Source organism: Apodemus sylvaticus, chromosome 11, assembly GCF_947179515.1.
Source record: "Apodemus sylvaticus chromosome 11, mApoSyl1.1, whole genome shotgun sequence".
Taxonomy (NCBI): domain Eukaryota; kingdom Metazoa; phylum Chordata; class Mammalia; order Rodentia; family Muridae; genus Apodemus; species Apodemus sylvaticus.
The window spans coordinates 26,161,695-26,176,407 of NC_067482.1; the positions used below are offsets into that span (position 1 = coordinate 26,161,695).

At 35.1% G+C, this 14,713-nt stretch overlaps 1 protein-coding gene across 9 annotated transcripts in view; it reads left to right on the forward strand.

Annotated features, from left to right (window-relative positions):
* The window catches only part of Epha5 (EPH receptor A5), a 356,777-nt gene extending 343,863 nt beyond the window's left edge, over nt 1-12,914 (forward strand). For 8 of the 9 annotated variants that reach the window (XM_052198455.1, XM_052198457.1, XM_052198456.1 and 5 more), the window contains 2 exons: nt 4,506-4,661; nt 12,775-12,914. In XM_052198455.1, coding sequence (XP_052054415.1) covers nt 4,506-4,661; nt 12,775-12,880 — 262 coding nt within the window. In that variant the 3' untranslated portion in view covers nt 12,881-12,914. Of the gene's footprint in view, nt 1-4,505; nt 4,666-12,774 lie in introns of those variants that run through there. The other variant, XM_052198463.1, reaches the window with a different exon arrangement.
* The last annotated feature ends 1,799 nt before the right edge of the window (nt 12,915-14,713 follow it).

Below are 14,713 nucleotides of genomic sequence, written 5' to 3' on the forward strand. Positions count from 1 at the left end.
TATATTCTTTTGTTTTAGGATAGAATGTTCTATATATATCTGTTAAATCTAATTGGTCCAAAGCTTCAATTAGTTTCATTGTGTCCCTGTTTAGTTTCTGTTTTCCTGATCGGTCCATTGAGGAAAGTGCAGTGTTGAAGTCACCCACAATTATTGTGTTAGGTGCAATGTGTGCTTTTAGTTTTAATAAAGTTTCTTTTACAAAAGAGGGTGCCCTTACATTTGGGGCATAGATGTTCAGGATTGTCAGTTCTTCTTTTTGTATTTTTCCTTTGACCAGCAAGAAGTGTCCCTCAGGGTCTCTTTTGATGACTTTGGGTTGAAAGTCAATTTTATCTGATATTAAAATGGCTACTCCAGCTTGTTTCCTGAGACCATTTGCTTGTAAAATTGTCTTCCAGCCTTTTACTCTAAGGTAGTGTTTGTCTTTGACCCTGAGGTGTGTTTCCTGTAAGCAGCAAAATGTAGGGTCCTGTTTACGTATCCATTCAGTTAGTCTGTGTCTTTTTATTGGGGCATTAAGTCCATTGATGTTAAGAGATATTAAGGAATAGTGATTGTTACTTCCTATCATTTTTGACGTTATTTTTTAAATTTGAATGCTTAACTTCTTTTGGGTTTGATGAAAGGTTACTATCTTGCTTTTTCCAGGGTGAAGTTTCCCTCCTTGTATTGGTGTTGTCCTCCTATTATCCTTTTTAGGGCCGGGTTTGTGGATAGATATTGGGTAAACTTGGTTTTGTCATGAAATATCTTAGTTTCTCCATCTATGGTGATTGAGAGTTTTGCTGGATATAGTAGTTTTGGTTGGCATTTGTGTTCTCTTAGAGTCTGCATGAGATCTGCCCAGGACCTTCTAGCCTTCATAGTCTCAGGTGAAAAGTCTGCTGTGATTCTGATAGGTCTTCCTTTATATGTTACTTGGCCTTTTTCTCTTACTGCCTTTAGTATTCTTTCTTTGTTTAGAACATTTGGTGTTTTGATTATTATGTGACGGGAAGTATTTCTGTTCTGGTCCAGTCTGTTTGGAGTTCTGTAGGCTTCTTGTATATTCATGGGCATCTCTCTCTTTAGGTTAGGGAAGTTTTCTTCCATAATTTTATTGAAGATATTTGCTGGCCCTTTAAGTTGTAAATCTTCACTCTCATCTATGCCTATAATCCTTAGGTTTGGTCTTCTCATTGTGTCCTGGATTTCCTGGATATTTTGGGTTACAAGCTTTTTGCATTTTGCATTTTCTTTAACTGTTGAGTCCATGGTTTCTATGGAATCTTCAGCATCTGAGATTCTTTCTTCTATCTCTTGTATTCTGTTGTTGATATTTGTATCTCTGTCCCCTGATTTCTTCCCAAGGCTTTCTATCTCCAAAGTTGTCTCCCTTTGAGTTTTCTTAGTTGTTTCTACTTCTGATTTTAGATCCTGGATGGTTTTGCTTAGCTCCTTCACTTGCATGTTAGTGTTTTCCTGTAATTCTTTAAGAGATTTTTGTGTTTTCTCTTTCATGAGCTCAGCCTGTTGACCAAAGTTCTCCTGTATTTCTTTAAGAGATTTTTGTGTTTCGTCTTTCATGACCTCAGCCTGTTGAGCAAAGTTCTCCTGTATTTCTTTAAGTGTTTTTTGCATTTCCTCCTTGTTGGCTTTTGTATTCTCCTGGATTTCTTTCAATGATTTTTGTGTTTCCCTTGCAAGGGCTTCTAACTTTTGATCCATTGTCTCCTGAATTTCTTTATGTATGACCTTCATGTGTTCCTGTACCAGCATCATGACCAGTGATTTTAAATCCAAATCTTGTTTTACTGGTGTGATGGGGTATCCAGGACATGTTGGTAGAGGAGAATTGGGTTCAGATGTTGCCATATTGCCTTGATTTCTGTTAGTGACGTTCCTGCGTTTGCCTTTTGCCATCTAGATCTCACTGGTGTTAGTTTATCTTGTCAGTGCTGGACTCACCAGTGCAAGCTGCCCCTTCCCAGTTGGCCTCTGGTGCACAGCTTACCTCCTGCACTGCTTGTAGACAGTGTGCTGCTGCCCAGGCTGTTCAGATCCCAAAGCAGGCACCCGAAGGCTCCCGCTGGGGCCCGCTGGATTCACTGGAGCACACTGACTTCTCCCAGCTGGCCGCCCGGAAGCCCAGCTAGCCACTTGCAGGACTTGGAGATGTAATGCTGCCGCCCAGACTGATCTGGATCTGGAAGCGGAGAGAGTAGAGCTAAGGGCTTCTGCCTGAGGCCTTGCCCCAGATTGTGTCTGTGGAGCAGATGGAGCCCGTGTGCACTCCCAGGGAGTGCCGACGGTGTATGCTACTGTGACCTCCCCTGTGTTCCGCTCACTCCGCTGGGCAGCCGATCTGCCAACCGGGCTGTCGCACACAAGGTTAGCCTGGCCGCCCAGTCCCTGAGTCCAGGCAAAAGCCTGGGAGGCCAAGGTCCGAGCAAAGTTCCCCTACGGCTTTGACTGTTAATTGGGTTTGCCAGGTGACTAGGATGGCGGGCGTGTGCGCCCTCGCTCCCTGAAAGCGCCGGGAGAGTCTGCTTTGCTAACAATCACCTGGGCGGGTTGACTCACAGATGGCCCACCAAGCCGCCCAGTTCTTGGGGTCAGTCCTGTGCCTTTTGGGGCCTGGACCCCCGCTTTGTTAGCCTTAGGCTATGCCTGTTACAGGTCTGCCCGCCTGAGCTCTCTGTCGTCCTGCAGGCAAAATGGCGGCGGCGCGCTCGCAGGCCTGGGCAAAAAACCTCCTGGTTGGGTTGGCACCCCGATGGCCCCCCGACCCGCCCAGGGCCTGGGTGCAGGCCAACGCCCGTCGGGCTCAGACCACCGCGGTGTTGGCCTCGGATTATGTTTGTGTACCTCAGTCTGTCCGATTCCTGGAGTACGGAACCAAGATGGATCCTCCTCTCCTGACTGGTGGGAGGCCGAGTTCTCAGTGTTTTATATTCTTACATACAGTATGTAGTATTTTCTTTTGTATGGCTTATGGTTTATGTGCATTTGTGCAGCACATTGCATTTGTGCATAGGCTTCAGACTCTGGGACTCACCACTCCTCCTTGACCACTAATACTGTGAGGTTTGAATTCCTGGCTCATTAACCGCTCTCATTCATGTCACTAGGTTTGATGAGTCCAGTAGCAAAATGAATAATATTTGAATATCTCAAAAAAATTATATCTCATGACCCTGTTTTCCAAACTCTATTAGACTCTTCATCATGGGAGTATTCCTTGGAGTTGGTTATTTACAAAACTGCAGTGTCACGGCAGACTTCTTCATGCACTGGCTCTTAAAATATTTTCTGCTCCCTCTTCTGTAACGTCCCTGGAGCTTTAGGGACAGGAGTTGTGTTGAAGATATGTGATTTGGAGACAGGCACACATATTGATCAGTTGAGGGATTTTTAGTGGTCTGTGCTGCAATGAAGTTTCTTAGATGAAGGAAGAGAGATCTACACTTATCTTTGGGTATATGTTTAGATATTTAGAATGCAGTTACAACTTACATTATGATTGTGATTTTATGTTCGTTTAGTGATCAGTAAAAAGTAGAGAAGAATTTGTTAGTATGTTTTCCAAGGTCCATGATTTCACTAATCCTGAGTAAATGCTTAGGTTGCCACTACTAAGGATGATTTCACTTTTATGGAACATCCTTAAATCTAATTAGAGAGGTGTTTGTTGTCACCATGAGGTTTCTTCCACTACTATACTCATGCTATTGGGCAATGTTGGACGATATTATAATGTATTGGCTTTATTCCTCGACAGAGTTATTTATTGCTTCTTTCCCTTGGATGTTGGATGCTTCTTTCCCTTGGATGCTGGATGCTTCTTTCCCTTCTGCTATCATGAGCCTTTCAGGCTCATGCTTGATCCTCCAGGTTCTGTGCCTGAAATGCATGGTGCAGTAGTGATTTACTATGATGGTTTCTTGAATTAAGTTGGTGACAAGCAGAAAAAACTGGGCAAATATAAAATGTCTTTTAAGTCATATGGATAATATGTTCTATGATAGATTGTGAGGGGAAATGACAAACAAGAATGAGTTAGACTATTGTATCACATACTACAACGGAAGTATTTGAGTAGGAAAAGTTTGTCGGGAAAATAATAAGGAATGTTATTCTGGCCATGCTGGATTGGAATTTATATGAGAAACATGGAAACTGAAATCAAGTGTATGGGTACAGGTGAAACCTAAGCTGGAGATTAAAACTTTACAAAATGAATATTATTTAATGACATCAAAAATGAATATTGAAAAACATTACCTTTGTCTTTTGAAAATTTATTAGTTTAATATAAGCCTACATTCTCAGTCTACAATAAAAATCTAAGATTTATTTTTATTTTTCTCACTTGTAATTTGAGTTGTTATGGTGATGATTGTAAATGTTCCCTATAATTTAACTTTGTCCCGATGATTTATTGAATTTGATTGAACACTACAAGTATAAATCAAAAAAGGATCAGCTTGTAAGTTCTAATATTTATGTTTTCTGTGTTTTAGAGTATCTACTTTGCTGGCAGAACATGGTTCTTTGGGGTCTGGGGCCTACAGATCAGTAGGTGAATGGCTGGAAGCAATCAAAATGGGCCGATACACAGAGATCTTCATGGAAAATGGATACAGTTCAATGGACGCTGTGGCACAGGTGACCTTGGAGTGAGTAGTTTTTCTGATCATTTTTACATAGTTGTTGGGTCGAGAAAAATACATTCAGACCCCAGAGTGGATGCAATCAAGGGAAAACTGTGTCCATATGTGACAGCTTTCAGAGAAGCCTCATCTTTTTCTAGCCTGTGCTGTTAACAGCTGCATGGTTCATGCTTCTTGTGTCTAGTATCTTTGCTATTTTGTTCATCCAACAGCACATGAGTGTTTGGGTAATTGAGATTACAACTCCTAGCAAAGTACTGGTACTTTGTGTTGTGGGAAAAGATGTTTTTTTTTTGAGTTTTTATACTGGTACTTATGTTATATGAATGTAAATATAAAACAACACAAGCTGTAAGCACAATTGGTGTGGTTAGTCCTGTGTAACAAAAAAATTAAAAATTATAAAAAGAAAGGCAAAGAAATGAAAGAAAAGAGAGAGAGAGAAAGAAAGAAAGAAAGAAAGAAAGAAAGAAAGAAAGAAAGAAAGGAAGGAAGAAAGAAAGAAAGAAAGAAAGAAAGAAAGAAAGAAAGAAAGAAAGAAAGAAAGAAAGAAAGAAAGGCAAAGAAAGATTCCCAAATGACAACATGTCAGCTTTTAATGGTGAATACCCAGGTAACAACTTAAATAAAGTTTTCCTGGCAGGAATTTCATTTAACATCTACATGGTGCAACTTATATTCTTGAAGTCTGAGAATATGTTAGATCCTGCCTCTGATGCATTGTTATTTGGTACAATCTCAATGGAACCAATTGTGCCCATTTCTGTTTGCACGTTTAAGATACAATTTATCAAATTCTATTAAGTAAAATTACTAGAGCTAAATATTGAATTCTTTAAGATTGTAAGTCATTTGTACTTTATTATATACTCTTTATGTGTAATTATTTTAGTCTAATTGTTATTTGTGAAAATTAATTGTCCTATTATGGTTCCATCTAGAGTTCATCTAAATGAATAATGTTTTAACCTGTACGAATATAACTGACTTCAAATGACCTGCAAATTTAAAGGTTAAAATATTGTTATAAGGACTTTAAAATGTTAGAATGCTCTAAGTCATGAAACCAATGTCTGCACTCCATCCCTTCATGTAATACCAATACTGAGAGGTTCTCTAGACATTCCAAACTACCTTCTGACATTCTTGATTCATTGAATTCACTGCTCATCCCCAGGAAAGGTAACAGGGTATCATTTATTGCCGATTAATATCACAGTCTCAGCACTGTCTTCCTTTGTACTGATCACTAAATGAACATAAAATCACAATCACTGGGCTTGATTTCCTAGTTTACTTAATCCCATTCTCGCAGCTACTACTAAATCACATCTTGAAGCCATGAATGCTTTGCCCATTATTTCTTTGATGCTCAAAAATCTCACATGTGCTGCATTTAAAACAGTATACTAAAAGAAAATTCCTAATGATTTAAAACTATTTTTACATAATTACTATTTAATTTTTCAGTAAAAATGGTCATTTTAATTTATTAAAGTCATTTGTCATTTTATATTAAAATGATACTGTAGGTATTTCTTCTACCCAATGTCAGATTACTTGTACATATACAATAAAAGTATTTGCATTAAACAATGTCTTTGTCTTTATTAAGAGAATACATGGTCATATATTTAGTTAGAAATGTAACACTTTTGTTTATTCCTTCATAGACAATACAAAAATACTAATTTATTCATTTATGTTCAAAAATTTATTTTGGTGTGTGTGTGTGTTATCTTCCTGTGAATTGCTTTATTTCCTGGGGACCTCAAAATAATAGAAATATGTTTAATATTATTGTACTCCATTTTTACATTTAAAAAAATCTTTCCTATTTATTTCTGAAACTTCCTAGACTCTTTTTAGTATATGTACTTTCTCAAGACTGAAGGTGCTCTTATATCTTTTTATACTTGTTCTTCTTTTGTTAAACTGCCCCTTTCAAGATATCTTTCAAATCATTTACTGGGAACAGTAAAGTCAAAGAATGTTGTCTTTTGTAAATTGCTTAATATTCCTGGGATCCATAGACATTACCACTATCCTTAATGCTAACTGGTCATGCTAACTTCATCCACCAAAGAGATTAATCTTTTTTGAAGAGCTTGAAATGATTTGGAGCATGTTCTGTTGTTTATAATGACTTTTTGTGTTCACAGTATTTGTAATTAGTAAGATATATTTACCAAGACATTTTTTAAAACACAACATAAGGAATAATCAGTTTTTCCTTGCTCAATGACTAAAAAGAAGTATTTGTATAGTTCTTTGACTTTAACAGAGATAAAAAAAATTGCCCACTGTTGATAGATAACACAAAAGAAATGGGGTGGCCACACATTCCAGGGGCATGCTCTTGGAACACCCTGACAATAACTTGTATACCTAGTCAGTGCTCAATATCTAAATATTAATTGAATGTATCTTGGGAAAGATTACAATAAAATAATAAATACAATGTTATTCCTGGAAGCCAATGTGGGACTGACACATCTTTAGTATGTAAATGTTTATAAAAAATGTTAAAACATCCAAAAATCAAATGTACAAAGAATTATACATATGAAGTGTATTTCTCTGATGAAAAGTTTGGGTTCATATTAGATGTATAAATATAAGCATTGAAAAGTGTTTCAACTTTAACCGTTGGCTAGAAGCCACCTTCATGTGGGTTGTCTGTTGATCAACTATTTGCCAGTATATGTATGAGGAATAAAAATTAAGAACTTGAGTGTCTTGAAGTAAGGTATATTTGATAAAAGTAGGTTTTGACCTTAGATACTTTTGCCTTCTGCCTATCTTCTGTTCCCAAAGCATGCTATTCTGTCTGTATATCATAATCATATTTCACTAATCATAGATAAAATAACAGCAAGGCTCTTCCATCATATCTATCTATATAGAAGTAGTGTTAAGTACTGTTGAAAGGGAAATGAGCTGTAGGCAAGTAGTAACTTGAAGCCAAAGATTTCAAATAAGGAAACTGGGAAGGGTGACAACATTTGAAATGTAAGTAAATAAAATAACCAATATTTATAAAAAGATTTAAAAAAATATTTGAAGTAAGGCCACGATCAAGGCTGTTTTATAGATTTCTTTACTTGATAGTACTCTCACACCTTGGTTATTAAGAAAATGAGGAAAGTCCAGTGAATTTAAATAATATAATATTATGAAAGCAAAATAGATTCCTGAAATAGATATAAGGATAGAGTCTATGATATTAAAGCAACAGTTTTCTAAATCTGGAACCCAAATTTGTGCAGTCTAATACAAATAGCTTTATTAACCTGTGAAGGAAGTCATTATACACAATTTACTATGTTCTCAAAGCACTCATAGGAGACCTTGCTAGTCTTTGTACTCTATGCAAATAAGCTACAATTCTGACAGCCTGTTCTTTTAAAAACAAGGTCTCATGTCTATAAAAACAATTGAGTATTCTCTTGATAAATATATTTACGTTATACAGACATCATACATGTCTATTCAGAATTTTTAAGATAAGCCAGCAAAAAAAATGACATCACAAGGCTCTATGATAAAATTGATACAGGCAAAATTTTATGAAGTTGAGTGAATATTCATTTTTTCTCTCATGTCTCTTCTAACATTCAGCTGGTAGTGATAGAACTTAATTATACTGACATGGCAACAAAGTATAAAAGGCACAATGGAGATGAACAAACACTCTTTCTCTGTCATATGTCTCTCTATCTCTGTCTCTCTTTCACACATACACACATACACACACAAAAGGTGCACTGTATTCTAAGTAATCAAGCGTGTGGCTCCATATGTACCAGTTAGTTCTCACTCCTTAGTTTATCCTACTACTTGATCATCACAATATAGTGAGAATATTTTTCATTATGTAATTCCATGAAATAATATCTGAAAAGATGTTGAAATGTAATCACAGCAATAGCATCATATTCAGATCTTGTGAAACGTGATATGTCTTGTCAGTCAATATAATGCAGTCTTCTGGGTCTCTTTCTCATCATGTTTTACTAAGTAAGTCTGTGTTTATGGGTGATGTGTCTGCACTAGGAACAGATCTAAGTATTTTTCAGATAACAAGTGGTTGCAAAGCCATTAGTGTAATGTATATTAAGGGGCTACATCTAAAAGTATCAAGACATGACAAGTCCATGCAAAGCAAAAAGAGAAAAGTAATGTATTCTTCACCATCAGAAAATATTTCCATCCAGGAATGTCGTACATGAATGGACACACTCCAGTGTTACACACAATATAACAATAAAATGAAGATACATTAGTTTTCTAATATTTCTGATTATTAGTACTAATCTGCCACTTTATATCTGTAGGATGTAGTAAAGTAGAAACTATTAAGACTGTGAGGTGGCTTATTGCATAAAACAAATTCTAAGCAATCATAAAGCAACACATAAAAGGTAGGCATCTTATGAACCCATTTATGGCACCAGAAATAGGCAAATCCAGGTGACTCATTGGTTAGCCAGTCTCTCTGCAGCAACAAGTTCTAAGTTCAGTAATGAATCCTGTCTCAGTGAGTACATGAGTGAATACATGAATGTAAATGTGCTAGAAAAGCTCTTGAGGAAACCACCCAGATGTCAGCCTCTGATATCCACACATATCTACACTGTTGAACACTCATATGCATATTCCACATGTACATACTCAGGAACTCAACACTCATGCACATGTAAATTTTGACAATGGAAAGAAAACAAAAAAGGTGTTGGAAATAGTGAAATGCATGAGAGAAAACTACTTAGAATATTTTAATGTATTTGTCAATATTAGAAAAAAGATATTCAAGCTTCAAATAACTTTCTAAAACACAAGCTTAATTCTCCTAGAGAGTATCTGAGAACATTTAAATTGCCTAAATAGTTATTCTCTCTCTTTTCCTTGAAAAAACATTATGAATACTTCTATTACAAATATATTAAAATGATTTGTTTTCTCTTTATATCACTTTCAAAACTTCTAAAGTGACAAATCAAATCTCATAAAATACCATCAAACTCTATTAAAGATTTACATTTTTATGAAAAAGTTTAAAGTGTAATTTTGTGATTTCTTTTGTGATTCCATTTTTGTAATTTAATTTATCTCTTAGGAAGAAACAAACAAAGAATGTGGGAAAGAGGAAGAGAGAGGAGCAAAGGAGGGTGAAAAATAATTTCTATACTCTGTCCATATGCATGTGTGTACAGAAAAGATCAGATAATACACTGATGTGGACAAACTGTTTTATGTTTTTAAATGGGACGATTAGGACAAATTTAACTTAAAATCTGTTCATATGAAATTTTCTAGTCATGTATGATTGTATAGTCCTTTAATTCTAATACTTGAAAAGAGAAATTAATTGCGACTCCCATAAGCACACACTCTGTACCCATAATGAATAAGCAAAGGCAATTCTCCAAAACATAATTTTTTTAAGAGTAAGATGCTTATATCAACATATTGGATTCTTTTGTGTCTAGTTAATTTTGGAGAACTAAATCACATATAAAAAAGCCAAACTAGTGAATCAATGTCACTTTAGCCAAGTGAAAATATGGTGCAAATGTCACCACAAACAGCCTTCCTGGTCACACACACACCACACACACACACACACACACACATACACACACACACACACACACACACCTTCAAATTAAAGTGTTCTTACATGTGAAAAGTCCATTTCCTTTGAGTTGGAAACTCAGTGCATTCTGGGTTTGAAGTCAGTAAAAGTTATTTTAAACAGTGTTTCTACTTGAGTAATTATGAATTATGAATCTTGAATGCATATGTTACTTAAAAAAATGTCCCTCGGGACTAGGTGTTTATCACTTTAGGATGTCACTATGCAAATGACAAGCAGATTTTAAAATATATTTTCTAGTTCAAAAAATGTTTTATTAGGGATTCATTTTTTTCCAAACTCAGAATCTAATCCTTTTTCTCTTGGGTGTGTTCTATACTTTGCTCAGAAAAACCCACAAATATTCACTTTATACAGTTTTAATGAAATATATAAAAGAATTAAAATTGCCTGAAAATGGAAAGTGTGTTAAAATGTAGATTCATTATGAAACTTCAGTGACAAAAGCACCAAAACATGTTTGGGTTTTTTTAGGATTTTCTGCATTTATTATTTACACAATTTCCTGTTATAGAAATAGTGAAATGTTTTCAAAAACCAGACCCAAAAGTAATGAGAAACCTAAGTTTGATTTTCATAGTTAGGTACCTGGTTTTAGTCCTACCTCTGTGTCTACTGATGTGTTCTATAGCCAAATGATTCAAATTTCCCAAATCTGTGTCTACTTACCCATAAAGTAAAACTTTTAAAAATTCTGTATTTCTGTGAGATGCCTTTTGAGTATGAAGAAGCTGCAGGTTTATTAATTATCATCAGTTTTTCTTATGTTTAATAATGTGGTTTTTAATAGGGAGAGAATTTCCATTAGTAATTCATCACTGTCTGAAGCACTTTATCCCCTCATAATGAGGATTCATCCCCTTTTACTCTAGTGTCTGTTCAGCAGAAGCCAGCATAGCTGTTAAGTAAACTACAATGTGTAGAATAGTCCTCTAATGGCATAGACTCACCTATCCAATGGGCAAGCCTCCTAATGCCAACTAAATTGAAAAAAATGCAAGTAAATTCAAATAAAGTCTTTTTATTGGTACTTTAATCTTCAATTATCTATTACTATGGTAACAATGGTGATTTTGTTTCCAAGTGGATTTTTATTAAATCTATGTTTCGCTGATAATTCCCTTGCAAACAACATAAGTCATTATTGTCAATATATTGTGCAATGAGATCATGTTGTAATTAATATTTAATAGCCAAATTGTGAGAAGGATAGATTACTATCATAAAGACTGGTAGCATTTTGTTTATTTTTTCTCATTTCCTAAAACTCTCATAAAAAATTCAGAAAACATAAAGGAGACAAGCAATATGAAATTTTCTTAGTAGATAATTCCTTCCAAAGGTGACAAGGGTAGACCCAAGGCCTCTCAGTCTTCTTATTAAGTCATACCTTTGTGCTACCTGATATAATTGTGTTTACCCAACATGATCTCGTTGAAATTGCCTTTCATGTATCGATATCTATGAAATTTATAGGTAAAACACTTATTGCAAAAACTTTCCACTAATAGATTAATGTCTTTAGCAAGGTGATTTCTTAAAGAAATCTAATATGATTGATATATTTGTCATTTATCACTTTGAATTATAAGTGCTAAGTTTTCATTGAATTAGTACATATGATTTTCCAAACATGTAGACTGATCATATTCAAAAAAAGGTTTTGAGGAATAATTTCCTTTAATGGTCTATGAAATAGCATTTAAAATCCATTTTTAGCTATTTAAGATGTCATGGATTTAGAAACAAACATTTTAAAATTTCTTCGGAACAATATATATTTTTTAAACATAGAAAAAAGTATCTTAAGTTGAAAGCTCTTTTGAAAGCATATAGTTTTTCCATATTCTCTAAATGTCAAAAAGAAAACCACCCAAAAGCTTATGTGTGATTTGATAAAAGATGAAACTGGAGCACTTTGAATCTGAACTAATATGACACAGGATATTCTGAGAAAAGCACTGTTGTAATGATCACTGCCTGTGGACGTCTGAAATGGGTAATGGCTGCATGGGATGAATGAGTCTCTTAAAGTGCTTGGTCTTCAATTGATAGCGTGTAATACTTAAAATTATGTTTTATGTTTCTTTTAGCAAAATAATGTTTGATGTGGTTTTAGGATCACATTTTGAATACTGTCCAATAAAACTGTACCCATTAATTTTAGTATTTATTGATAAGATATAAACATTCATTTTTTTCATCACTATGTACCATTTAAATAATGACTGTTATCCGTGGGAATAAATTTGCATTTTCTTAGACTGCAAAGAGATTTTTTTTTTCAAGGAACAATTTTAGAATCCACCTTTGAATTGAGAACTGGACGGTGAATAGCTAAAGGTGTCACTACTTTCTCACTAATTCCTGCAAAACTTTTTCCCTGTGCCAGCGTGAGATTTTGAGGTGTGCTACAAACTGAACCTATACATACATCCAATGTGTGCTCTCTTCATGCAGGGATTTGAGGCGCCTGGGAGTGACTCTGGTCGGTCACCAGAAGAAGATTATGAGCAGCCTTCAAGAAATGAAGGTGCAGCTGGTAAACGGGATGGTGCCAGTGTGACCTGCACACGGGTCACTTCGCCAAGTGAACAGCTCAGCACTTTGTAAACAACTCTGAGATTTCTTTAACCAGAGAAAGGGAAAAAGGGTGGTTTCTAAACCTTTGGAGGCATTTGCCTTCACCTTTGAGTTCATAATCAATATTTTACTAAAATCTCCAGATCTTCCTCTTAATGTCTGTCTTCATTTACACGATGCAAATGTAACCTGCAAAGAGAGCTAACATGAGGATCAGCAGCCTTTATAATATACTAACTAAAACTTCCCCGCTTCTTCCACGGAATCTTGTACACGAAAATGTATCAAGATACAGCACCTTTAGAGACTGTTAAGGCAGCCCCTTTCAAAACATCCAGGGATTGACTCGAAAGGAAATGTTTTAAAGCCATGTGAGGGCTAAGAAAAGCTGCATTTTACTGACGTTTACTTCAAGTCTTAATCATCTACATGAGTGTATTGAAGAGCAATATGATTAGATTATTTCTTAAATACAGTTTGTAATTTAAAATGAAATTACATGTTAAGTTATAGAAAATACTTTATAAACGTTGCTTGGTCAAGGAAAAGTTCAATAGAGTGTGCATATTTATTTTTCTGTGTTATATAATTTACTTTTAGTTTCTCTTCTAGAGAGTATTAGGTAATGAATGTGTATATATGTATAGTTTTCAATATACGCAGGAACTGACTTAAATTGGAATTGTGTGTGTATGCGTGTGAATATGTATGTATTTGAATATGTTGAGGGTATTGTTCTGCTTGCATTTTGGATAATGTTTCCATTTTGGCAACATACAACTAAGGTTGCTCTAGATTCCATCATGGGTAACAGGAATTAGGAAGCCGTAGAACAAGTTCCTATCCAAGTTGATGTCATTTGCTCTCATTTTGAAAGCAACTAATTAGTTTATTTAAAGAGCTAATGCCTGCAGATTTCCCTTTGGAAATATCCCTACCTATCTGTGACAGAGAAGTTCTCATCATTAATCTTCATGCTTTTTGAAATTCCACTTTTCTAAGTTTCTGAAAATATCTTCTAAAGCAAAGTTGACACAAAGAGCACACTTGCTTAGATTGTAGAGATGTGGCTGTGCTGGATTCTGTTAACAGCCAATTCAGGCAGAGGGCACTCACAATCTCCCTGCATGCTTACACATTTGTAATCACTTCCATTGTGACTCATTCACAGACAATTTGATGCTTAAGATACCAGTCAAAAGTGAAGGAAAATATGTTTTTTCCAGAATTTTGTTTCAATTTTTTTCATTGATAACTGTGTACTTTGTAATTACATTTTGTCCTCCAATACATAACAGTTACTATTCTTGGAAAAACCAATCAGAAGTATTTTAAGAATTAGAATTTTTAGGTAGTTTATCATAGTTCTTTAGTATATTTTATATACTACAGTAGAAAGGGCTGATATTTATGGAAAAATCCACACAGTTTATTGAAATGTTCACATAAGTGAGTATGATAATAAAATGAGCAATATTTTATATTATTATGGTTTATAAAATCTGGATAATGGTATGTGATATTTGAGGAGCAAAGCACTTAAGTCAGGACTTTTACTACTACATTGGAAAAAGCATATGGGCAGAGCAAGATCTCCAGGGGAGATGCAAGGATATTGTGAGCATTCCTCCTTTTTCTCTTATAAGCATGTTTTACTTCAATATTAACCCACATAAGAAAAAAAAAACAATTGGGGGACTTACTATTTATTTCTCCATTTTATTTACATGATAAAATAGCTCTTTGCTAAATAAGGAAAGGTCAAACTTACAAAACGGTGTGAAGCATCTAACCATTTTTTATATAATACATTGAT